At 36.8% G+C, this 27,141-nt stretch overlaps 1 protein-coding gene across 4 annotated transcripts; it reads right to left on the bottom strand.

Moving 5' to 3' along the window:
* Nucleotides 1-2,322: 2,322 nt before the first annotated feature.
* On the bottom strand, nt 2,323-26,755 carry LOC311305417 (uncharacterized protein). 4 transcript variants are annotated; one of them, XM_084433117.1, is made up of 14 exons: nt 26,503-26,755; nt 16,043-16,147; nt 11,347-14,781; nt 11,142-11,243; nt 10,860-10,966; nt 10,302-10,360; nt 10,057-10,211; nt 8,999-9,133; nt 8,613-8,655; nt 7,527-7,564; nt 7,278-7,368; nt 6,969-7,158; nt 5,542-5,556; nt 2,377-3,405 (listed from the first exon to the last, which is right to left on the bottom strand). In XM_084433117.1, exons 1-14 carry the CDS (start codon nt 26,549-26,551, stop codon nt 3,283-3,285), a joined length of 4,647 nt encoding a protein of 1,548 aa, XP_084289243.1. In that variant the 5' UTR covers nt 26,552-26,755; the 3' UTR covers nt 2,377-3,282. The 4 variants fall into 4 exon arrangements, with proteins under 4 accessions (XP_084289242.1, XP_084289243.1, XP_084289240.1 ...); XM_084433114.1 differs by having other exon boundaries at nt 11,347-14,895; nt 26,503-26,670; XM_084433115.1 differs by having other exon boundaries at nt 11,347-14,895; nt 16,043-16,144; nt 26,503-26,670.
* Between the last annotated feature and the right edge of the window lie 386 nt (nt 26,756-27,141).

Raw genomic sequence — 27,141 nt, 5'->3', positions numbered from 1 at the left:
CCTTAATCTTTGTTTTCTCGACTCCTCTCCTTTAGAGTCAACTGAGACCTTTAAATATCTTGGTGTTTGGCTGGAAACTGATTTATCTTTTAAAACTCATGTACAAGCAATGACAAACAAACTTAACTCTCGTCTTAAAATACTTTATCAATCTGTTAACTGTTTTAATTTTCTGGTCAGGAAAAGAATAGTCTTACAGCTGCTCCTGCCTATTTTGGACTATGCTGATATTATTTATCAGAACACTACTGCTTCTTGTTAGCATGCCATTGATGTGGTCTACAACAGTCTTTGCCGTTTTGTTCTCCGCTGTCCCTTTAGGACACACCGCTGTGTGTTGTACAGACAGTTGTCTTGGTTTGCTCCTTCTGCCAGGAGACAGTCTCACTGGTTACAGTTTATTTTTAAAAGTTTTTACTTTAATTATCCAGTTTATATCAAGCAACACTTAGTGCTTTATAATTCGCTATACAGCCTGCGACATAATGATCAGGGCCCGGTTTCCCGATAACGCTCACTCTTAGCGCGCTAAGAGAGCTCGAAAGATATATCTTACCAAAGGTGTTTATGTTCCTAAGTGTGTTCCCCGAACCATACCTTAGGAAGCTGCTTAAGATATACCTTCTTACGTGCGACGTTACCCGGCGCTGTCCGTGGCGATGGTGCTGAATTGTTTGATATCGATGGCTCAAGAATCAATTATTCTCTCGTGCAGGGGCTGTTTATGTGAGAAAGCGGTGATCTTTATAAATGAAGCACTTCAGAAATAGTTGAAATTGCAATTTATTATGATTATTGGATATTATAAAAAATAATCCAAACTATAATAGCCTATAATAGCCTAGCCTACATATTTTAAAATTGTAACATATATTGCTGCCACAATAACCTTTTCAAAAATTGACGTGCCTTCTTCTCTTTCCCATTTTTGTTCGCTGAGGTGGAGCTGCGATGAAATATTGTTCTTGTAAATACTTTCCAGCATTTCAGTAATAAAAGTTTACATCTTGCGTACGGTGCTCGGCAGTGATCAAAAAGGATTTAAACTGTGAATTTTGAATCTCTTGTAAACTCAGAGATGTGGATTCAGACGGCAATTAAATTACCACACGACCTGTTTGTCAAAAAACAGAAGGTACTAATTTGGCCAGGGATTTTTACGCGGGTTGGGTGACAAAAACACTGATATTATGGATTCGGACGGCACTAAAATCACCGACTTACCCCTGTAAATGTTTAAAATACCGGACGAGCCCATGAGAAACAATATTAGCGTCCGAATAGGACTTATCTGACAGTGGCCATGCTTTCACTGGCCTTTAAAAGAGCGTTTTAATTAAATTAATAATATTGTATAATAATATAATTAAAAATCTAACAACAATCAGTGTAATGACAATTTTATTCTTTGCATGAAAACACTTGAATTAGCCTAATTTAATACTGTCTGGGTGTATTAAAACTTCAGAATTATATTCATATAGACCTGCAACAGTGATAAGGTAAAGCTAAGAGTGGTCCAGACCAACCTTACGAAAGTGTGACTTACAAAAGATATACTTAGCGTACGAACGTTTCGGGAACCGTCCCATAAGGTTAAGAGAGAGGTTAAGGAATAGGTTAAGAACTACTTAGAGATAAGAACGCTTTGGGAAACCGGGCCCAGATCTTTTTTGTTGTTCCTAGAGTTAAAAGACAGGTAGGGAAATATGCTTTTTGTTTTAAGGCTCCATATGATTGGAATAATCTTCCATTTTCTATCCGTTCTTTAACTTCACTTACAGCGTTCCGAAGGGCTCTCGGGGAACATCTTCGGAACATTTGTCTTTGTTTCTAGTTTTGTTTGTTTGACCTTGGACTTTATTGGTCATGTGTTTACTATTTCTCATTTTTATGTCCTCATTTTTTTTATTATTGTTATTATTATTATCAATGTTCTTGTTTGTGTTCCTCTTAGTCCTTGACCTTGTGCAATGCTAGTTATGTGGTTGTTTTTCTGTCATGCCACTTGTGGGGTTCGTGCTGGGTGGGGTGGGGTGGGGTTGAGCATTGTGAGCTGGTGTGTGTGTGTGTGTTGTTGTGTTTTGTTGTGCTGTCTTTGACCATGATATTTGCTCTGCTGTTTTGGTTCTTTTTTGCTTTGATGTACTGGAGGACCCCCTCGAAAACGAGATGTCTCATCTCAAGGGGTTAATCCTCGCAATAAAGATATGTTAATAAATAAATATGTGAATGTGCGTATGCGCGTGTGGAGACATATACAAGGACTGCTGGACAAATATTAGATAACTACATTGTTATATTAATTTATTTCCTTTCAATATACAGAACAAGAAGAATCACTTTGTCTCTTTTTTTTTCTTTTTTTTTACAAAAGCCTTATTTACAGATATAAAATCTCCCAGTGACACATAAATAACTATATATATGAAGCAAACAGATGGTTGAGTAAAAACAACAATGTCATGTTCTGATTTAAATAAATATGATTATTGGCACGACTACAGAGGAAACATGGTTAAGAACTCCTCTTCAATGCATAAGTCTCCTATTCAAAAGACAACATTACAGTCAGGCACAGAGATCAATTTCTGGTGGCATGCATTGTCCTGGCATAAAATAAATGAATGCTTTGGAGAAGATATCAACGAAAAATTCATCATAATTTAAAACACACAAACATGACATGCTCTCTCCAACAAAGTGCAATTACTGTATCAGAATATTGATTAGATCCAGATCTACTGGATTACACTGTATATTCTACCCCTTATTTCTTCCACAGATGAGACAAATGAAATACATAATGTGTCGAAATGTGGTTCAAAATTACATCCTTTGTAATATAGTATTTTTGAAAACCACAGTAACATGCATGACAGACAACAAAACACTGAATATGATATAAATTGTGCAGACGAAACATGGTAAGAAATGACAAGAAATAAAGATGAGTGGTTGTTCAATGTTCATCTCTCATTAACATAAATAAGACACGTCAGTCAAGCTTGTGGTAAAAGAAACCCATTCATCAATGCACATGTAGGAAGTGAGCATTTTATCCTGGGTGAAAGGGAATTACAATAAAAACAGTAAAATGTTAAAAAACAATGTATCTCTCAAATGCCATTTGTGTGTACCTTGAGTCTGTGATCAGCTGTACGGTTTTGACAGCGTTAACGTTCCTGAAACATTTTGATCCAAGGCCTTCTTAGAATTCATGTTGTTATTGCACTCTATCTTTGTCCTCTTACTTTTCGCTGGCTTTCCCTGCTTCTTTCCTCATCTCTTCTCATCTCCTTGTATGAAGTATGGATTTTCATGACCCACCAGATAAGAGTACCGTGTGGGGTTTGGGTCCTTAAAGGTCCTCATGCCCTCTGCGTTGAGGTCATACGAGCCCTTCTGCAGAAGAAATGACTTCATATTAGCCACATACAGGTAAACACAACCCACAACCCGTCACTCTCTCAGCCCATCTCCTCATGCAATGGAAATCACAATTACCTGCTTAAAAATACATGCAAAGCTTAAAATGGAAAGCATGCAAACAGCTGAAAACAATGGCAATTCACCTCAGAATCAGAATGTATATAGTCGCGGTAAACGGCGATGTCACAGCGAAAAGAAGAAATGAAGAAAAGTATAGTAAAGGAATATTCCTTCCAAGTTAAATACAGTTTAAGTCATAATTAATGTTGGTGCTGCAATTATTATTTTGGTTATGCTAGTGATTAAGAATTGACACACTTAAACTTTAAGTTGTATTTAATCCAGAATATTCCTTTACTTGGAAGAACTTGGACACTTTCAAACAAGTCCCTTTAAGGCACGTCAGTTCACATGGTGGCCATATTCGTATCGCAGCTACTTTCAGCAATACAAGCCGTATAAAAAAACTATTTTTATACATTTCAATAGCATACACTACTGTTCAAAAGTTTAGGCTCTGTATTTTTTCTCTTCTGCTCACCAAGGCTGCAATTTAAAGGTGAACTAAGTAACTTTTTTACCTTAACTGAACAGCTTCGGAGTCATTGGAATGGTTACATTACTTATTTCGGGTTGAATGGTGGTCGTTTCGCACCCCCCTGGTGCCCGTGAGCGGAAAATTCGCACTTGCAACTTTGAGACGGCGGGCCGCCGGCCGCCGCGTCAGGAAGTATCGCGTGATATCAGGTCTCGCGATGTAAACAATTGCTTTACGGCCAAAAGAAATCTGCTCAAATACCGCAAATACCAGCTCCCTCACGCTGTTCGAACCCGAATGAAGAAGACGTTTTAAAGAATGTCCCATCTGCTTTGATGTCGTTGATCTACTAGCCTCTGGTGTCTGAGAATAGCCAACGAGTTTTTACAACAGTGTTGTCAAATATCTATTCCGAAGCTGTGGGGGGAGCTCTAGAGAGAAACCTGCGAGCAAAAAGCGAGAATACAGCGAAGAAATCCCGAAGCTACTGAGTGCTGCTTTAAAATAAGTGTTTTCTGTTAATATATTTTTATGTACTTTATTCCTGAATTTTCTGCGTCATTACTCCAGTCTCAGTTAGTGTCACATGAAAAAATCTGATTCTGAATGCTAATTTGCTGCTCAAGAAACATTTCTTCTTATTATTATCAATATTTAAAACAGTTGTGCTGATAATATTTTTTGTGCAAACCGTGATACTTTTTTCAGAAATCTTTAATGAACAGAAAGTTCAAAAGAACAGCATTTATTTGAAATATAAATATTTTTTGTTACATTAGAAATTTAGACATTAGAAACTCATTTTTACAGTAAATTGAATGCGTTCTTGCAGAATAAAAGGTTTCGTTTATCGTTATAATCTTAATGAGCACACATTTTGAACGGTAGTATATGTCAAATCAGTAATAAAAATCTGACAACAATCTTATCATATTTTGTACTTCTTAAGCTCAAATCTATGGAGCCCCTAAAGCAGGGTTTCTCAAACTCGGTCCTGGAGGGCCACTGTCCTGCACAGTTTAGCTCCAACCCTGATCAAACACACCTAGCTGTGAGTTTCTAGTGATCCTTCTAGTGATGTTTGATCAGGGTCGGAGCTAAACTGTGCAGGACAGTGGCCCTCCAGGACCGAGTTTGAGAAACCCTGCCCTAAAGGGACATGGTGGTGGAAAAAAATGGGATGGGAGGAATTTTTTTTTTCAAAACTCTGCGTTCTCTCGCAAAATATTTTTTTTCTCCCATCGCATATTTTTTCAACCACTATGTCCCTTTAGTGGCTCCATACAAATCACATTCACAAATATTGTATTTTTCAGGCTGGTCCAGTTAATTTTGCATGTAGAGTAAACAAACACGTGATTGGCTATTTTAACTGTCAGGCATGACTTCCATTCCTACAGTCGCCAAATTAAGCATTTCAATAACGTGACTGCCGTTTTTAAGGCAAAACTACAGGAAGTATGTTCATGTTGTGCATTCATGCGTACAAGTGGACCCTTTTTGCCTTTTACAGTCTCTGACGACGAACCATTACACACTTTAACAACCCAATTGTTTCATCGGTGACTTACCTTTCCTCTAATCTTCTACAGTCATAGTGTTTGGAGTGAGGCAGTATCAAGTCCGTATACAGAACACCACGCACACAACACAGCAACCACAAATACGTGCACAAACACACACAAAGAGGTTTGTTTAAGAGCTAACCGATCATAAAACTTGTACATCTGTTATGATAATATTATGATTTCAAAAATTAAAAGTAGTTTGTACTACTGTTAGCTTTCAATTCCTTTCAATGCAAAGGCACTAATGCAATAGACCCTCTTTATGTGTGGCCTGGTTAGGACTGCATCTGCTCATAATGGACTTCAGTCATTCAGTCAAGTAATACTTTTGTGAAAAATTAGGATATTGTAATCTTTGGATTAATTAATTGTATATTAGTGGAGTTCAGGCAGGCAGAGCAAAGATTTAGAATTAGACTTGGGTCTGATTGAACAATATATTTAGTATTGGTTAGTAGTGGTGTGATGACACTATTATTAGAGTTAAATAAGGTTACATGCAGGGTTAATGGAAGAATTGGAGGGAACTGTAACTTACAGTGGGTTCATTTCTACAATTATTAAAAAGAGGTACAGTAATAAGCAATATAAATGTATATGATATACACTACCGTACATTTTTTTGATGTTTTTTTAAAAGAAGTCTCTTCTGCTCACCAAGGCTGAATTTCTTTGCTCAAAAATGCAGTAAAAACAGCAATATTGTTATTCCAATTTAACTGTTTTCTATTTTAATATTTGATGATGTCAAAGCTGAATTTTCAGCATCATTACTCCAGTCTTCAGTGTCACGTGATCCTTCAGAAATCATTCTAATATGATGATTTGATGCTCAAGAAACATTATTATTAAAATACAATGTTGAAAACAGTTGCACTGCTTAATATTTCCATGGAAACTCGACCCCAAACGGTAGTGTATATGTATAAAAACAAAAGGTAACACTTTACAATAAGGTTTATTAGTTAACATTAGTTCACTACATTAGTTAGCATGAACTAATCTTTGTTAATGTTAATTTCAACATTTACTAATACTTTATTAAAATCTTATTAACATTAGTTAATGTACTGTGAACTAACATGAACAAACAATGAAAAGCTGTATTTTTAATAACTAACGTTAATAAAGATGAACAAATACAGTTACAAATGTATTTCTCATGGTTAGTTCATGTTAGTTAATACATTAACTAATGTTAACTAATGAACCTTATTGTAAAGTGTTACCAAACAAAAAAAATCTAAATAATTTATTTTATTTTATTTTATTTTATTTTACAGTGATACATTGTTTTATTTAAAAAGTCCACACATACGCTTGTCTTTGAATCGAAACCCACTGTAAGTTAAAGATCTGTGTAACTTCTCTGTTTAACAGGTTTAAATTACAACTTATTTGTGAAGTTTTGACTGGAAGGAAGTACTCACCAATCCATTACTGTGGCCTTTTTTGCCTGGCCCTTCAACCATCTCCAGGTTGTTGCCAAAGACATCATTGCTGGAATTAGATGTGAGAGTGACACGAGGAATATGGCTGATATCCTGAGAGGGCCATGTGGCCCGGATTTCCTCAGTAGGATACGGGCTGCCGAAATGATTGTCGTTTGACTTCTTCCTGCTGAGAAATAAGTAATGCGCACACACAAAAATGTCAACAAGTGACAAATGTACATCCATCCCTAAGCATAAAACACTCTGTAAAAGAGAGATTCAACCTGACCTCTCATAAACACTCACCTCACACAGATGTAGATGAGAACAGCCAGAATTACAATGAGCAGAAGTCCCCCTAACACACACGCCACCACCACCAGAGCTAACAAAGAGGCTACGCAGAGAGACAAAGGTCATTAGACACAAATATACACGCAAAATCTATAATTTAGCACAGTAAACAAGCTGATCAATGTTTTGGTGTAACTTAAAAAGACTTATTGCTTTAAGGATTAAAAAACAAGAAACATTGTAATAAAATTAATATCTTACAGTCATTACAGTTGAAACCAGAATAGCCAAATGAACATCTGTTAAAAAAAGGGAAATAAATGTTGAAACCTATCCACAGACATCTGATTGTAGCAATATTGCAAGCAGTAGTTTCTATTACAAAGCCACTGAACAACACACACTCAACCATTGAATATAGCTTGTCAGTTTAAAAACAAGGAAGGCAATTAGTATTTCTGAACCATCACCTTTGAGCAGAGCCGGACAGTAACGGAGTACATTTACTTGAGTACAGTACTTAAGTACAATTTTGAGGGATCTGTACTTTACTCGAGTATCATTTTTGGGGAGTACTCATGACTTTACTCAAGTACATTTGGGAGGCAAATATTGTACTCTTTACTCCACTACATTTCTATCCGTAACCGTGAGTACCCATTACTTCTTCTAAAAAATAAAAAAAAAAGGAAAAAAGAAAAATCTCGGAAACCCTCAATTTGTTGTTTCCCTCTCAAACGTGATTGGATTGTGCAGGCGCCAGTGATTGGGACAGCCTATCAGCAATCACCTTCAGCTTCCCGCCAAATTCAACTCCATGGTCAGATTTAGATAAGAGACGAAACCATGGAGTACATGAAACCACGGACACAAATGGATGAAGACGCAGCAGGTCCATCCCGGGAATGTGCCAACCTGTGGCCCCACCTCGCCAGACTATTTCAATTTTCTGAACAAGTTAATGATAGTTTTCGCTTCAAGTGTTTGCTGTGTTTACCAATGTAAGCACTGTGGCAGTAGTAATGCAATATTTAGAAAATGTACTCTTGTACTCTTGATACTCAAGTACTTTTAAAAACAAGTACTTCAGTACTTTTATTTAAGTAGACATCTGACTGTAGTACTTTTACTTGTACTTGAGTAAAATTTAGCAAGGGGTATCTGTACTTTTACTCAAGTAATGAAGCTGTGTACTCTGTCCGCCTCTGCCTTTGAGGTATGTTTTATTAAACGAAAACCGCTATTTTAAGGCCTTACAGGTTGGTGAATGAATGAACAGCTCTATTAAAAAGTTAACATGTTGTTTAGGTATGTGTATAGAGAACAAAGAAATGAAATGGTACTCACCGAACACAGTCATTTCCCTGTGCTTTGTAGCCACTTGGACAAACTGTGAAAAGATTAGAAAGTAAATAATTGGTTTTGTGTTTGAACATGACACTACAATAATAAAAGACTATTGTTCTTACATTGGGATTTTATTTGATATAATGTAGAAATAAAATAAAAAATGGCATTTTTAAAATTTCTTTATTATTTTTGGTCAGTGTACATTCTGAACCCTGATCTTACCAGACCAGGATTAATGTGTCTGTTACTATGGATAAATCCACGTCAAAATCAAAGGTCACTGATGATTATGATATGCACGCACAAACACATATGGAAGCCCATGTGTTTTTTTGTTGTTGTTTTTTCCACGCAGAAAGGGAGTACTAAAGACACACACTCACCTCTACAGCTTTTGGGCTGGTAAGGGCTGGGTACGTGGCCAGGTTTGCAGGTACAGAGAGCGATCCCATCTTTGGCCTCACACACTGTAGTGTCAACATCACAAGGAGCAGGATCTTGCTGGCACAGATTGCTTACTAACAAGAGGCAGACAGTGAGAGAGAAAGAGAGTTTAGTTGTGGGTAGCTGTTTAGAGAGAAAAGTATGAATATTGCATAGGCTCATTTAATTTCATGTAGTTTCATTTCATATTAATACCATAAAACAAACATAAGCAAACATAAACATAAATTGCTGCCTTAAAGTTTTAAGTACAACTTGGTTGTTTAAGTCATTTCAACTTAAATTACATTAAACTGACTTACTTTTTTTCTATAATCTATAATTACAAAAAAGCTGATAATTGCTTAACTTATTTTGATGAGTTAAAGCAATGTAAAAACATACGTTTTCAACTTGTTGATTATATAATTTTTGGGGGTATTTAAAAAAAAGAATTAACTCGTTTTAAATGGCAGCATGTGTGGCATAGTGGTTATTTCAGCTTCTCAAAAGTATTTCATGTGAAATACCCCAGAGAATAGTTTACGTATATAGAGAGACAATCTTTTATGTGATCTAAAACATTTCACAATTACAAAACATGGCCACAATCATGGCTAAACAATTCTAAACACCTAAAGTTTGGGCACTGGCACTTAAATGTGTTCCTATTTGAGGAACAATCTTTGCCATTTAATACAACTGCAAAGAGAAGCTGTTTTATCAATCTTTGTGGAAATTAGCATAGTTTTTGATATTAATACTGTGAAGGTGAATTTGTTGCCTAAACATGAATTAATGTGTTTAGAATTAATGTCAAGTAATGTAGATATAAAGAATGTATTGCATTTAAAGAATGATTTATTATGTAAAATTGTTTTTAAAATGATGTGAAACCAAATATTGTATATTCATGTAACCAATATACTGTATTGTATTGCTTTATTATGTGGACATTAAAACATGTTTCACTCTGTTCATACGAAACTTAAATGCTAAATCTTTTCAAGATACTCACCACTGTATTCAGCACCAGCAAGAATGCCACAGTTTGTCGTTCCACATTTCGTTGCATTTTTTATACCAGTATCAATGGCCGATGTAAACGATTCCTGGGTGACTGGAGAATTGGGCTCAAAATAACTGTTTACTGAAGCCACTATACTGCCAGGCCTGGAAATATTTACACAGAGATTAGTAATTGGCAAATATAATACAAAAGAGAAGAGCTTTGGTTAAGAACTGTTTGAAATGGATACTCACGTCAACCTAAGGACTATGCTGTTAATGTAGTTTGGCTGGTTACGCAGAATTGCATTTACCTATGGTGAAAGGGAAGAATGAGTAATGACTTCAGACTCACTGAAACTGAAGGATATTGATCCAGGATATGGAATTTTTTTGAAGTATTTACTTTGGCAGTCCCAAGTTCAATAAAGCTTTATTGGCATGACTATTAACTAGAACAGTCTGTACTGCCAAAGCAATATACAGAAATATTTTAACTTATATAGAGAATATAGCTATATGATAAATAAATATGATTCTATATTTCTATAAATATGATTCCAAAATTCTATAAGATGCATGATAACAAAATACACTACATTTATGATTAAAAACTTTATCCAAATTTGTATTAATATATTTATTTTGTAGAGTTATTAGATTAATCATTTTATTCCATGCCTTCTTACGTAATAGTTATACAAACAGACTTCATAAACTGCACAGTTTTAGTGTGAAGAAATACATCTTTGCAAGTAATAAATGAAATATTAAAGCTAAAACACCTGATTGTAATGTAAGTTTGTGACATACCGCAAGAATGATCTCATTAGCAACAATCCGGAATTTAGCTGATTTGGGATCAGACATTTCAGGTACAAATGTGCGATTCACCCTTAGTGAACTAGGGAACGATTTAGCTGGGAATAAGAGAGAGTGAGGGTGATAAATAAAGATTGTTCTTAAGAATCACTATAATCACATGAGTCTTATTATACAAATTAAAAGACAGAAGGACTTTCTGTAATGTCCCATGGCCCTGTGTAAGAAAGGTTATAAGTGATTGACAGAGATTGGCATCAGACAGATACTCACTTTCCACACAGACATTATTTAAAGGAAAAGTTCCTGTCAGACACTGACAGATGGAGTTCACACAGACACTGAGTGGTGGGCAGGGCACTGAAGGACAGGTAGCTAAAAGAACGAAAGGAGAAAGTATTAGGCATTTGTGAAGATTTACAATGCATGAGCATTACACTGTAATCCACAATCACACAACACATTCATTCAAACACACCTGGTGTGGTTGTGTTGTTAGTTGGGTTAGTAGTAGATACGATTGGTCCAGTCGTTGAGTTGGTAATGGGTGGTGTGGTAACATTTCCTGTTGTAGATTGAGGTGGTGTGGTGGAATTCCCTATTGTAGTGTTTCCAAGTGTAGTTATGGGTGGTGTGGTAGCATTTACTGGTGTAGTCATGGGTGGTGTGGTAATGTTTGCTGTTACATTATTCCCTGGTGTAGTTATGGGTGGTATGGTAGCATTTACTGGTGTAGTTGTGGGTGGTGTGGTAGCATTTACTGGTGTAGTTGTGGGTGGTGTGGTAGCATTTACTGGTGTAGTTGTGGGTGGTGTGGTAGCGTTTACTGGTGTAGTCATGGGTGGTGTGGTACCGTTTGCTGTTACATTATTCCCTGGTGTAGCTATGGGTGGTGTGGTAGCATTTACTGGTGTAGTTATGGGTGGTGTGGTAGCATTTACTGGTGTAGTTATGGGTGGTGTGGTAGCGTTTGCTGTTACATTATTCCCTGGTGTAGTTGTGGGTGGTGTAGTAGCATTTACTGATGTAGTCATGGGTGCTGTGGTAAAGTTTACTGTTGCATTGTTCCCTGATGTAGTCATGGGTGCTGTGGTAAAGTTTACTGTTGCATTGTTCCCTGGTGTAGTCATGGGTGGTGTGGTAAAGTTTACTGTTGCATTGTTCCCTGGTGTAGTCATGGGTGGTGTGGTAAAGTTTACTGTTGCATTGTTCCCTGATGTAGTCATGGGTGCTGTGGTAAAGTTTACTGTTGCATTGTTTCCTGGTGTAGTCATGGGTGCTGTGGTAAAGTTTACTGTTGCATTGTTCCCTAGTGTAGTCATGGGTGGTGTGGTAAAGTTTACTGTTGCATTGTTTCCTGGTGTAGTCATGGGTGGTGTGGTAAAGTTTACTGTTGCATTGTTTCCTGGTGTAGTCATGGGTGGTGTGGTAAAGTTTACTGTTGCATTGTTTCCTGGTGTAGTCATGGGTGGTGTGGTAAAGTTTACTGTTGCATTGTTCCCTAGTGTAGTCATGGGTGGTGTGGTAAAGTTTACTGTTGCATTGTTTCCTGGTGTAGTCATGGGTGGTGTGGTAAAGTTTACTGTTGCATTGTTTCCTGGTGTAGTCATGGGTGGTGTGGTAAAGTTTACTGTTGCATTGTTTCCTGGTGTAGTCATGGGTGGTGTGGTAAAGTTTACTGTTGCATTGTTTCCTGGTGTAGTCATGGGTGGTGTGGTAAAGTTTACTGTTGCATTGTTTCCTGGTGTAGTCATGGGTGGTGTGGTAAAGTTTACTGTTGCATTGTTACCTGGTGTAGTCATGGGTGGTGTGGTAAAGTTTACTGTTGCATTGTTTCCTGGTGTAGTCATGGGTGGTGTGGTAAAGTTTACTGTTGCATTGTTTCCTGGTGTAGTCATGGGTGGTGTGGTAAAGTTTACTGTTGCATTGTTTCCTGGTGTAGTCATGGGTGGTGTGGTGAAGTTTACTGTTGCATTGTTTCCTGGTGTAGTCATGGGTGGTGTGGTAAAGTTTACTGTTGCATTGTTTCCTGGTGTAGTCATGGGTGGTGTGGTGAAGTTTACTGTTGCATTGTTTCCTGGTGTAGTCATGGGTGGTGTGGTAAAGTTTACTGTTGCATTGTTTCCTGGTGTAGTCATGGGTGGTGTGGTAAAGTTTACTGTTGCATTGTTTCCTGGTGTAGTCATGGGTGGTGTGGTAAAGTTTACTGTTGCATTGTTCCCTGGTGTAGTCATGGGTGGTGTGGTAAAGTTTACTGTTGCATTGTTCCCTGGTGTAGTCATGGGTGGTGTGGTAAAGTTTACTGTTGCATTGTTCCCTGGTGTAGTCATGGGTGGTGTGGTAAAGTTTACTGTTGCATTGTTCCCTGGTGTAGTCATGGGTGGTGTGGTAAAGTTTACTGTTGCATTGTTTCCTGGTGTAGTCATGGGTGGTGTGGTAAAGTTTACTGTTGCATTGTTCCCTGGTGTAGTCATGGGTGGTGTGGTAAAGTTTACTGTTGCATTGTTCCCTGGTGTAGTCATGGGTGGTGTGGTAAAGTTTACTGTTGCATTGTTCCCTGGTGTAGTCATGGGTGGTGTGGTAAAGTTTACTGTTGCATTGTTCCCTGGTGTAGTCATGGGTGGTGTGGTAAAGTTTACTGTTGCATTGTTCCCTGGTGTAGTCATGGGTGGTGTGGTAAAGTTTACTGTTGCATTGTTCCCTGGTGTAGTCATGGGTGGTGTGGTAAAGTTTACTGTTGCATTGTTCCCTGGTGTAGTCATGGGTGGTGTGGTAAAGTTTACTGTTGCATTGTTTCCTGGTGTAGTCATGGGTGGTGTGGTAAAGTTTACTGTTGCATTGTTCCCTGGTGTAGTCATGGGTGGTGTGGTAAAGTTTACTGTTGCATTGTTCCCTGGTGTAGTCATGGGTGGTGTGGTAAAGTTTACTGTTGCATTGTTTCCTGGTGTAGTCATGGGTGGTGTGGTAAAGTTTACTGTTGCATTGTTCCCTGGTGTAGTCATGGGTGGTGTGGTAGCATTTACTGTTTCATTGTTCCTTAGAGTAGTTAGGGGTGGGGTGGTAGCATTTACTGGATTAGTGGTGGGTGAGGTGGTATTGTTTCCTGTTGTAGCATTACCTGATGTAGTTTGTGCTGTAATTGTGACATTGCTTGGTGTTGTAATTGGTGAAGATGTGCTGTTGCCTGGTGTGCTAATGGGAGGAGTAGTGTCATTGCCTCTTGTAGTTTGGGGTAGAGTTGTGCTGTTGCCTTGATCAGGTGAAGGAGTAGTTGTGGTGTTGCCTGGATAAGGTGAAGGAGTAGTTGTGCTGTTGCCTGGATCAGGTGAAGGAGTAGTTGTCCTGTTGCCTGTATCAGGTGAAGGAGTAGTTGTGCTGTTGCCTGGATAAGGTGAAGGGGTAGTTGTGCTGTTGCCTGGATCAGGTGAAGGAGTAGTTGTCCTGTTGCCTGTATCAGGTGAAGGAGTAGTTGTGCTGTTGCCTGGATCAGGTGAAGGAGTAGTTGTGCTGTTGCCTGGATCAGGTGAAGGAGTAGTTGTGCTGTTGCCTGGAGTAGTTGTGCTGTTGCCTGGATCAGGTGAAGGAGTAGTTGTGCTGTTGCCTGGAGTAGTTGTGCTGTTGCCTGGATCAGGTGAAGGAGTAGTTGTGCTGTTGCCTGGAGTAGTTGTGCTGTTGCCTGGATCAGGTGAAGGAGTAGTTGTGCTGTTGCCTGGATCAGGTGAAGGAGTAGTTGTGGTGTTGCCTGGTGCAGTTACAGGATGGTTTGTTGCATTCCCCAGTGTCGGTACAAGTGGACTTGCGGTGTTGGATGCTGTAGTTACAAGGGCAGGTGAAGTTGTGGTATTTCCTGATGGACTCACTGATGAACTTGTAGCATTTTCTGGTGCGGATGTGGAGGAGCTTGTCACGTTGCCTTGAGTAGATAAAGGTGGAGATGTGACATTACCCCCATGCGTTGACAGCAGCGGAGTTGTGGCATTGTTTGGAAATTGTGTAATTGTATTCCCAGATGGAATGCTTGTTACTACTGTTGATGGCCACAAACACATAATCATATATAATCACACATAAAGTTTTAAGAATCTTATCTAAACCAGAACCAGTGGCACCTGAAGCTGTACAGTTGTACACACTCTGCATACCAGGATCACTCTGAGTGACGTTTTCCTTGCAAATATTTCAGCAGTTATTATGTGTCTCATATTTCTGTCGACTGAACCAGCAATGCCAGTGATTTGTGACAATAATTTTTTGAGTCAGTTCTTTCTTTTCAGATTTTTCTGAAAGATGTTCACTGGAATAACTGCTTATCCTAATTTATGCTTATTGCCTATTTTAATTTCTTTGAGAAAGATTTTAAAAAAGGCAAATCAGATACAGCTTTAGAGTTTATATCAACTGTGTAGAAAAACTTATTTTATTCATAAAGTTACTGAATCTAATTACATTCGATGCTAAAATGTGTTCTCGGAACTCTGTACTGTTTCAGGTAATATTGTATACATGATTAAAGCTGTATTTATAACTGTATTTATTCAAAAGAAAGGACATATTGTGTTATAACAGTGGTTGTGTACATTGCTATAGAAATAAGCATGTGAGAGTAAACATTCATCGACAAATGTCTGAATTAAGCTGTAGATAAATAACAATGACCTATTTTGTCAAGACTAAAGGTCTTTATATCAAATAAAGTGTGGTAATATTTATTTATGGCTATAACTAGTAGCTGTTCTACTAAAAAGCTTAAAACCCATCCTCACTTCATTAAACATATGACAGACAGTAAAACCAGAATAAAAAAAAAAAACAAGAAATTGTATTGTATTCTGGTTAAACTGTTTTCAGAAGCATATGCAAAGCTTGAATGACAAGTCTGAGGACTGAATGTCTGAACTTTGAATGACTTGAATGAGAAAATGAATGGAGAGTTTTTTACTAAATTGTTTTCATCACTTGTATCACAAGAAGAAACATTGCTAGTGCTGCTTTGCTTCTGAAGCAGCAGTATATTAGCAAGAATATTTCTTAAGCTAGCAGAGGTCGATGTGGTGTTTCTGGTTTTATATATAGGCTATAATAAGGCCAATAATGTCTGATATAATGACTTCATCTGCATTGTAGTGATTGCACTAGCTAATGTTTTGTATTGGAAGTAGAGAATGTGTCCTTACCTGCAGTATCATTGTTTGGGCTAGCTGTGGAATCAATGGTTGAATTTGTGCTAGATAAAACTGGTGTTGTTGTCAAGGCATTCGTGCTTATTGTGGTACTCGCTGCTGTGGAAGCAAGTGAAAACAGACAAAATTGGTCAGATGGCATGAGATGCATATAATACAATGAATACATACAATCTTGGGACACAAATTTCAGTCTTCAATTGGTTTCCTGTATGTTTCTTGCAATCTAATCAAGCACACCCATATCATTTCCATAGTCAATAAGGTAATTTACTGTCAAACTAAAACTACACATGCATGCATCACATCCTCATAGTAATTTCAATATTTTCAGAGAACAAACAGTCATATAGAGTGACTGTCTCCTGCAGCTATATACTGCTTGTGTTAATACCTAGCAACCACACACAAAAGAACAACATTAACAAGTGAACTCCATAACACACACACACAGAGAGAGAGAGAGAGAGAGAGAGAGAGAGAGAGAGAGAGAGAGAGAGAGAGAGAGAGAGAGAGAGAGAGAGAGAGAGAGAGAGAGAGAGAGAGAGAGAGAGAGAGAGAGAGAGAGAGAGAGAGAGAGAGAGAGAGAGAGAGAGAGAGAGAGAGAGAGATGTCATATTTCTATACCTATTGCTTTTATTGTTTGCTTTTGAAATTAAGTCGGAAATCCAAACACAGACAAACTAGACAGCAAATTTTTGGCCCTTGGTGTGTGTGGTCACCATCACATTTGGCTAGATGTCCATGGGAACAATACATCAGGGTTTGGAAAGACGTGAGAATGAGTAGATGATGATGGGATTGTCATTTTTCGAGCAACTATCCCTAAGAAGTGAGCATAATTGAGAAATCCTTTTCCTGATGATCCAGGAGTTCCATTAATTATCCGATTGAGGCATTTGAAAGAAAGAAAGAAAGAAAGAAAGAAAGAAAGAAAGAAAGAAAGAAAGAAAGAAAGAAAGAAAGAAAGAAAGAAAGAAAGAAAGAAAGAAAGAAAGAAAGAAAGAAAGAAAGAAAGAAAGAACTATCAGGCTATTTGCATAGCTGCCTGTTTATTTATTAACTATTTTTCCACTCGACTACACGCTCATAGATAGATCACAGTTTACCCAGCAATAAAGTCACATATTCATGCTTAGTGGAGAGGAAAATGTCAACAGAATGGATTGAAATAGGCTATTTCCATTTGTTTATAAGAACCATATATCAACCTAATTAAACAATGTTCATGTATGTCTTAAGAGTGCTAGCAGAATTCCCATTTATGAGCGCAAGTCATGTGAAATCAATTCAATTGAAACAAAGTATAGTCTTACAAACGTTTATATATATATATGCTCACATTCTGTTTATAGTAACAGCCATCTGTATATATATTCATAGTACATATCTATCTGTAAAATTCTGTTTATAGTAATAGCCATCTGTATATTATTATATTCAGTACATATCTAGCTGTAAACTCTGTTCACAGTAATAGTTATCTGTATATTATATTCATAGGACAATCTATCTGTAAATTTTTGTTTATAATAGTATTCAATTCTATATTTATTCAGTACATATCCATGTTCTGCACTTATGGAACCACTGTATATCCTGCACTTGCTGCTATTGCACTTCTGGTTAGACCTAAACTGCATTTCGTTGCCTTGTACCTGTACTTGTGTAATGACAATAAAGTTGAATCTAATCTAATCTAATATATATATATATATATATATATATATATATATATATATATATATATATATTCTTTGAATGTCTCACATGTTGGGTAAGCTTTGTAAAGGAAAATCAGGTTTAATGGATGGATACTACATCAGTGGTACACATTAATGTCTCAAAGGGTTTTTAACTAACAAAGATAGATGCTGATAGACTTTCACTATCACATAAGCAGTTCTGCGATTTGCATATCCTGAAGATTTTTAAGGGGCTTCTTTAAAAGTAAAGATCCACCAGACTCAGAGGCACTATGCTCAAATCAGAAACATCTGTTTCTCTTCATAGTTTATCACATTGTAAGGACAAAAAGTGAAAACATAACAGATACTCACAAAAATGTAATATATATTTTAAGTACCAGATTCCACAAAGGTTGTATTTAAATGTTCTACAAAAAGAAAAATCGAATCTAATCTGCATTATTTTATTAAAGAATCACATTTATAATACATCTTGTGTGTTCTCCCAAGGGCAGTGCATGATTCAGGGTGATTAGCCTACTACTTGCTAATCCGTTCCAGACACAAAAGAGATGAGTGGGTTACGTAAGGTCCAGTTCTAGCTCAAAGCATCACCAGAAAAGTAAGTCTGAATGAGGAATGAGGCTGTCTGGGTCAAAGAGCACATACGACTTTACTTCTGACCAGAGCAGAGGTCAGGTCAGATGTCATCTTAGTGGAATTTACTAAGTTAATTGAACTTTTTCTACAGATCTCTTATTTAAGGGTTGTGGTCTGGACAGCAAAGGTTCATATTATTACATTTCTGTCAATTTAAATATTATCAGTGAACATCAAATTGTTCATATTTATTTCCAGTGCAAAATTCTATATGTAAACCAAAAATATAGGCCTACATTACATTTTTTTTTTTTAAAGTATAAACAATTACTTAAAGCTTTGCAGTACAAATATTAAATAAAATTTATTTTTGGCTGTTGGTCAACTGCCATCAGCGGAAAGGAAAGTAATACATTTTAAATTATGTTTTATTAACAAAGTTCGGGAGGAGCACGTTCAGATAATTAAACCTAATTAAACACATGTGGAGCACATTCAGATAATCAAACCTAATTAGACACGAGTGGAGAACTCTGTTAATCAACCCAATCAATGAGTTAAGAGGTGTATATATACAGCAAACTTGCCTCCATTCGTCGACAGTTTAACAGCATCCCTCCACCACCCCATCTCCTCACTTCTAGTTCAAAATACAACAACGGGGGGGGGAGTAGGCCTACTCTAGGTTCGGGCAAAAATTCCGAGCTCAGAGCCCTTCCCCCGGACAGCTCGCCAAATATGCATAATCTTTACTCTGTTTAATAGATGTAAGTGTGAACTCGTGAAATAAAGATCACAAAGACAGTTTTCTTTTTTATTAATAATAGGGCTGTCCATTCAAAGGTAGTGGTAAAAAAATATTGGATATTAATATTTTGTAAATGAAGTGGTAAATTATGTTTGTTTTTTTGGCGCAAACAAGGCACTCGCGTCGCTTCATAAAATTGAGGTTAAACCACTGGAGTCACATGGATTACTTTTATGATGTCTTTACTGCCTTTCAGGGGCTTGAAAGTGGTAGTTGCGTAGCTGTCAATGGAGAGGACAGAAAGCTCTCAAAAATTTTGTTCCAAAGATAAATGAAAATCTTATGGGTTTGGAACAACATGAGGGCGAGTAATTAATTACATCTTTCTGGTGAAGTATTTTTGGGTGAATTAACCCTTTAACAACAAAACAAATGAACAAATAATTTAAAATCAACCAAATTATCAACATATATTTGATTTGTTTTATATATTTTAATATTATAATTTTATATTTTAATAATATTTAATATTTTATTATATATGTTTTATATTATAAATACAATAGGTATTATTAAGTATATTTATGATAATTAAGAAGAAACAGTAAGGTCAGTAACTTTAAGGTCAATTAAAGTTAATCATCTAATAAATGACTACAAGTCTGCTGAGAGCACTCGCAGCATATGATTATTGAGGTTACACTAGAATTCAACTATAGCATTCATTCAGGTCAAAGGAAGACAAGTTGCTTCTGTCCTGTTACCAGAGTAGCCAATGTCTCAACACCCTGTCCTCTAACCAAATTCCACCATTGCTATGTACAGTAGGACCTCTATTTCTGAATTAGTGTGTGTGTGTGTGTGTGTGTGTGTGTGTGTGGCAGGTATAAAATGACCTTGGAGCTTGTCCACACAGAACCTTGGAGCTTATCCACACTCCCTCTCACACAGAAACACACCCACTAGATTTGTGAACTATGTTGCAATAAGCTTAAGTGTAAGATATAAAGCCAATATTACTTTTTTTAGACCAAACATACACACTGAGGGGCAGACAGTGTAAGAAAAACTAAATTAGATGGGATATGTGTGTGTGAGAAAAAGTGAAACGTGGGGGTTGACAGGCAGATCTGAGATGCCTCAAGGCTGAAGTCTTCTGCAGTCGTGGCTCGCTGCTTCAAAGCAGCAAACTTGACGCCAGGCAGCAGAAAGACCTGAAAACTGTGAACTGCTTTCACCTCTACTTCCCACAGATAAACACACACTCACACCCGTCCCACACACAATCATCTATCACCCTGGCTCTCAAAAACACATGTAACCTCAGACTTTCTCTGACGCACACTGATTGCCCTTTCTCTCTGTTTAATCATCTCCTCCATTCACTCCGTGGCTCAATTAAAATCTTTTGTTAAGTAAGAAAAGGGACTTCGTCCCTGTCACTAGCCAAAGTGGAGTTTTGGTTTTTGGACAATGAGTTGTTAAATATACTTTAATTAAAATGATAAATCCTTGTATGTATTTAGCGTTTGCAGTTTGAACCAAATATGCTTTTGTCCAGTGTCAATAGTACTGTTTAAACTAGAACAGATCTGTAGTCATTATATTATATTATACATTAATATACCTAACATACAAAATTCTGTCATGAAACTAGATGGCGCTGACTGACATTTCGCAAACACACACGAAAACAAGAGGCGGGATTTATCGTACAAACCAGTCATATCCAATCATAGCCGATGGAGGCATCGTCTCTTCTCACATGACTTTCCCTCGTTCATTCTCAATTATCCCCCAACATCATTCTCTATAGGGCACAGCTGCATCAGTAGCCAATAATCTTGCTGCTCAACCTACAAATACTTGGTCAGCATTTGCTGTAGCATTCTGCAGCGTGCTTTCAGAAGCCCTCCAACTTCCCCAGCTCCACCTGTATAGATCTGCTATGGGTAATTCATGTATGCTATATTGTACTGCATCAGCATGTCTTACATGCTCACAGTAGGCTTGCTGCGATAGTCTGTGTTACCAGTGTTAGGCCGCACACCGATTACATCACTTGCCCACTGCAGCACTCTCAGGGGAAACACCAAACACTCACACTTACATTGACGATAACGGACAACGACTGAAGGAGAACACAAGATATAAATACACAGGGACTAACAAGATAACTAATGAGGTGATTGACAATGCATAGGTGATAGACATGACTAATTAGAATAATCATGGAACACTAGGTCACAGGACTGAACCAAAAACACAATGAATGGGGAACAGTTATCTAGACATTTTAGACACATTTTCAACTTTATATGGTTTATGGGGTGGGGGTGGCATATGTTGTGCCTTTTTTTTACTTAAAGATTAAAGATAAAATAAAAATTCTGTCATCATTTACTTGCACACATTTAACCTTCCAACAGTTTTGGTTACCATTGACTTCAATTTGTATGAAAAAAAAAACACAAAAAAACAGACATTTCTCAGAATATATTATTTTATGTTCCACAGTGAAAGAAAGTCGTATAGGTTTGGAACGACATGAGGGCGAGTAAATGATGACTGATTTTTCATTTTTTTTGTGAACTATCCCTTTAGGTTGTCCTCTAGGCCAGGAGGATAAATGAGATAATAAAATGAATATACTTAGTTATATTTAAGGATGCCTTCCATCAACTGGAATGAGAAGATGTCATCTATGAGAGGGCCATACAAATATGACTTCTCCAAAAATGTCATAGTGACACAACTTCACTAGGTTATAGTGACAGCCCACCTCAGGCATAAGCTTTGTCATTGTAATCAAAGTTGAATTAATGGGCAATTCAGTTAACATGCTAGGAAACAGTTTAAATTAATCAAATTGAATTTGTAGTAAATTAATTTAAACATTTAATTTTGAATTTTAGAATCATAAAATGTATTACTGGTACCATTAGTACTAGCATTTGAGCACCCTTACCAATAGTATCCGGCAAAAATACCTTTCTAAATATGTACAGTAACATGACCAAACTGTTTACATTTCCCTAGAAGTGGTGACACATCCTCAATCTACCTTGTACAAACAAATGGCACTTCTAAACACAAAGAAACTTGCGTGTGACCAGCCGTATCGTTTCTCACTAACATTGTTCCATCCTCAGCCGTGACAATGTTGTTCCTCTATCTTATCTTTCTTTTCTCTCTCTTATGGCACAGACATGTTCTCCCATAATCAGTCTGTTCCTCCTTCACACTGCCTTACCTGTAATCATAATATCAGTAGCATTTGGAGATACGTGAACTCTGTTTAGGGTTTCTTCTGGTGCTCTACAACTAGTTTCTTGGACTGAAATTTCTTAATGCCAGTACTCAGACATCCTGACCACGTTTAAAGCAGAATCACATCTGGTCTGTTAAGTTAATCAGAATAAAGCAATCAGCAATCAGGTCACAGATTTGAAGTCACAATCTATGTTAAGTCAACCAGCTGTAGTTTGGCTTAAAGTAAGGGCCCAAACAATTAAAAGTCTCTTGTGCCCTGAAAGGGATTTCTTGAACTGCTAAAAACAAAGTAATATTTAACTGCAGACGCATTGTTATTGTTAACCAACACTAAAACGACAAAAAAAAAAAATCATTTTTGTGAATTGAAATAAAATAAAATATGAATATTAGATGAAAAACTTAAAAATGAGAAATGTTGCCTTGGCAACTAACTGGAAAAATAAGTTGAAGTTGCATATTCAAACTGTTAAAACTATTACTGAAATAAAAAGAAATGAAAGACAATTACAAATATTAAAAATAATAATAAAAATGACAAAGGCAAAGGCACATAAAAATAAATGTAAAAGCTAATTCAAAGTATTAATAAATACTATATCAGTACATAAATAATACAAAAATAACACTGAATTCAGATTTCAAGTTATGTCATCATGATAATACTATTATTTATTTGATCAAACCTCTAAGTTATGAACATACACCGGACATGAATGTTGACTCAAATACAGTGGCTTGTTGGGCAAAAGGGCGTAGTCTAAGCAGCCTCACTTGCGTACTCTTACAACACCCTAGCAAACAAATCAAGCATAACCATTAAGCAACACTCACAATGACACCCACGTACGTTTTATTATAAATATACAAATTAAGAGTAGCTTTGATTTACATATAGCAAGTGTTAAATACTTGTTTTAGATAAAGTTCCCCTCTTCATTGTTCCTTAACCACACTTCCTCTTTCTGTGTAAAATTGGTTGAGTTTGCCATTTATAGACACAACAAGACATTATAATGCCATATACTCTCCCTTACTCTCTCTTGCAAAGGCTTACAAAGCTTTAAATGCCTCTTAGGTAACAGATGGTTCCTTGGAGAAGCACTTCTGTGCTAGAACACACTAGACAAACTCACACTCAATCATATCCAATTAAAACACACAGTCAGCCTGTGTTGTTCTATTAAAGGGGCAGATTTACAACCTCTAATCCCAATGGAAGAGAAGAGAAGAGAAGAGAAGAGAAGAGAAGAGAAGAGAAGAGAAGAGAAGAGAAGAGAAGAGAAGAGAAGAGAAGAGAAGAGAAGAGAAGAGAAGAGAAGAGAAGAGAAGAGAAGAGAAGAGAAGAGAAGAGAAGAGAAGAGAAGAGGCCTGGATACAAAATAATTAATGTTATAAACAATTTTATTATATATGTATGTGAAAATGTGAAAAATATGTAATTTAACTTCTTGTAGTTTTAGATGAAGCTTATGGTTCATTTACAGAGCAGGCAGCATTAATTAACTATATTGACTGTATTAGAGAGCTTCTTTATCCCTCAGACGGCCAGATTAGCATTACAGCACTTTGCCTGGATTAGAGCACACTCTGAAACAAAGGCCTTATTCCACAATCTTCCCAGCCTCACTTAATCAGACCTCAGAGGGCCCAATAACATCATTTATAATAATTTTTAATGAAAATATATAGGCTATTTTTTTACTTTTATTTCATAGCCTATTTTATTCTGCTACTATTGCAAGTACTATTGCAACAAACAAATAAACAAGGAAAAACCAAAGAGTGTCCTATAAAGACCCTGTTTTGTTTAGAGCTACTTTATTATGTCCATAGACACATGATCTGAAATTGCTAGATCAGAAGATTTGTCCAAGATTTGGACAAGAAAACATCACCTTAGAACTAACAACAACACTGCAAAAATCTGACATTGCTTTTATACAACAGTTCAAGAAACAAGAAGTTAATATTGAATAACTTGAACAAAAAAAAAAGTCCCGAACAAAGCCACATCAGAACTTTAGCAGCACACTTTAGTGGTGTTTGCTTTGGTAATGAATGATTCAGTGTTTCTGAACGAATCGGCTTAGCAAATGATTCAATGACTAATTCATATGCAGTCACTTATTTAGTTCCCTAATGAATCCGATTTTTTGAACAAAATGATTAAATGTGTCAATTATTCAAATTACAGTAATTTATGCAATAAATTATGTTATCAAATTCTGTAAATAATATATATTGGGCCATAACATCCTCAGCAGAACATCAGTAAACCTCCATCAGTAATATGATACGCATAATGATTATGGATTACTGAAGATATAAGGAAGATAAATATAAATACTGTCTCTCACACACATGCGTTGTCATTTTCCTCACATTTGCCATCTTGTCATCTATCTGCCATCCTGACATTCTCTCTTTAACTTGCTCTCTGTCTTTGACAGGTCCCCTGGTAGGACACAGCTGGACTTGGTGCCAGACAGAAAGGCAGGACATACCCACAGGCTATTCCTCTACTACAGAACATCACACACACACACACACACACACACACACACACACACATCCACACACGCACTCACAAACACACATTAGGACTTACTTTATTAGAAACACAAACAAGCCCAGAGGCAAACATGTGATGCCGTATATATACACAGATTATGTTTAACTTGGCCTTGACATAATGGTAATTTCGTAACTTGAAATTTGAGTGGAATTTATTAAATAAACATATCAGTCTGTGATCAGTGAGTATCGAAGGCTGCGATACAGTCATCACAATCAGAGCTGAAACACTGACGAAATATGTTATTTGATAGTCTATTTCTGTGGTAGATGCTAAAATAAAGGATATGATGAAGCAAATCCCCAGGAGTGCTCACTTACAACCAAGTGTGTGTGCGTGAATGAACACTGGAGAGTCTCAAAGTCATGTCTGACTGTGTGTGACACAGTGACTCACCACAGACTAACCCTCACACCACACAAAAATGCCAAAATTAAACAGAGACATAAGAAACACTGTACACTTGAAAATAAAATAAACTCAATATCTTTTTAAAATTGTGTTTTATGATAGAATAACAAAGAAACTTTTTCTCTATTCTTTTTAAAGACAGTGTTGAATGTCTTTCATACTTTTCAAGCACAAAAACATCCTGTAGGTTTACTTAATTTTTACATTTACTATTTTACTATTAGGCAATAATGGATATTGAATAAAAGGGGAATAATTCAAGAACAAAGTGTTGCTATTGCTTGTTTCATTAAATGTAACATAACGTGAATCATTCAGTTGCTTATTCAAACTGAGTCTGTTTCCCACTGACCACAAATGTGACCAATGACTTATTTGCATGTGATCATGTTTTATGTGAGAAAGAGCAATCTTTAAAGAAAAAAATACTACTAATAATAGACCCTTTCAATACTAGCTATATTTAATCTATATTTAAAACAGTTGTGTTAGCCAACCTCATGTTTTACGAAGCTTTATCAGAGGAACGACGTGGTCATGTGACTTTAAATTAGCCATACAAATTTTCACATGAAATCAAGATTGCACTTTAATTTAAAGTTGACAACTCTATAAAATGCTTCAGCGCCAGCGGCTAGTTTTCACAGTCTTAAAAGTAGCCTACATTCTGGACGCAAATGGTTCCTGTAGGTTAAAGTTATTTAGCTAAGGACAACGCTGATATATCATGCCTATAGGCCTACATGCTGTCTAGGTTGTAAGATCACTAAGTTTTGAATCTCGACACTATTTCATTTATTCCGCTTCAAAACCGGATAGGCTGCGAAAACTATTTTGTCCAAAGTCTTCCACGGAATCATTCAAATGTCCCTTACGTTTTCGACAGGCAAAAGTTTTGTCTTTTACAAACAGAGACCAACATTAGTAGCCTAATAAAAATCTAAATGGAAATTTTCGAGCACTCGAGACTGTCCATGGTCCTTAAAACAAAACAATATCCACGGCGCAAGTCAAATTAATACCAGTGGGTTAGTCAAAAATAAAATTGCTATCACCTGTAGAAATAGCTATCTTTTCAAATATAGACTAGCCTACCCTACTTATTGTAGCTATATCTAAAATAAACCCGTCAGCACACAAAAACACGCGGGCTTACCTGAGGTCCAGATTAATATTAATAGGAAGAGTTGACGCGTCCGTAACATGGTTCTCTACTAAAGTGACGTTCATACAAATAAAATAGATAATGCTTATGGAAATTTTTTTATAAAATCAAATTCCCCAGAAGAAGAATTCCTCAGTGTCTTTCGGAGGTTTATTTCCGTTGGAGGACAGATCCGCTACAGGTGGCTTCAGAGAGCCCAGCCAGTTAAATACGCCTGCAGGGGGAGGATACTTAGGCTACAACCTAGATTGCGAAACTGGACTCTTAAAATCAGTGTGGCTTAGGCTATTCTTCCCCCCAGATAGATTACGTAACACATGGTTTTGGTTTAACGTCATGGGTCTGTTGAGAAAATGTCGTTTAACTGGGCTCCTTTATTCAAAATCAATGGTTAACTTCCTATTTTTAAATGTTTAGACCTTCAATAGGCCTCTATTGGTGTTGCTTTATTTGCATTCGTTAGGAAGATTTGCATCAATGTGCAATTTATTCGAAATAACATGAGTGATGGGAGTGAGGTCTGAAAATCCATTAGGACTCATGAAAACCTCTCAAAATGTAGATTCATTTTCATAGAGAATCAAGTGGGAAATTAATCTTAAATATGTCTGGTTTAGGGTCAGTTGTGGA

The sequence above is a fragment of the Rutilus rutilus genome, assembly GCF_951802725.1.
Source record: "Rutilus rutilus genome assembly, chromosome: 1".
NCBI classification, from domain to species: Eukaryota; Metazoa; Chordata; class Actinopteri; order Cypriniformes; family Leuciscidae; genus Rutilus; species Rutilus rutilus.
The sequence above is the reverse complement of the archived record's forward strand: the minus strand, read 5'-3'. Positions and strand labels throughout refer to the sequence as shown.

Bases quoted from the DNA above. Each gene is read 5' to 3' on its own strand.
- LOC311305417 (XM_084433114.1), bottom strand. From the start codon at position 26,551: ATGTTACGGACGCGTCAACTCTTCCTATTAATATTAATCTGGACCTCA. The intron at 9,134-10,056 runs GTGAGTATCTTG...GCCTCTTGTTAG, and splicing joins TGCTGGTGCTGAATACAGTG to TAAGCAATCTGTGCCAGCAA. The intron at 7,159-7,277 runs GTGAGTGTTTAT...CTTATTTCTCAG, and splicing joins CTCATCTACATCTGTGTGAG to CAGGAAGAAGTCAAACGACA.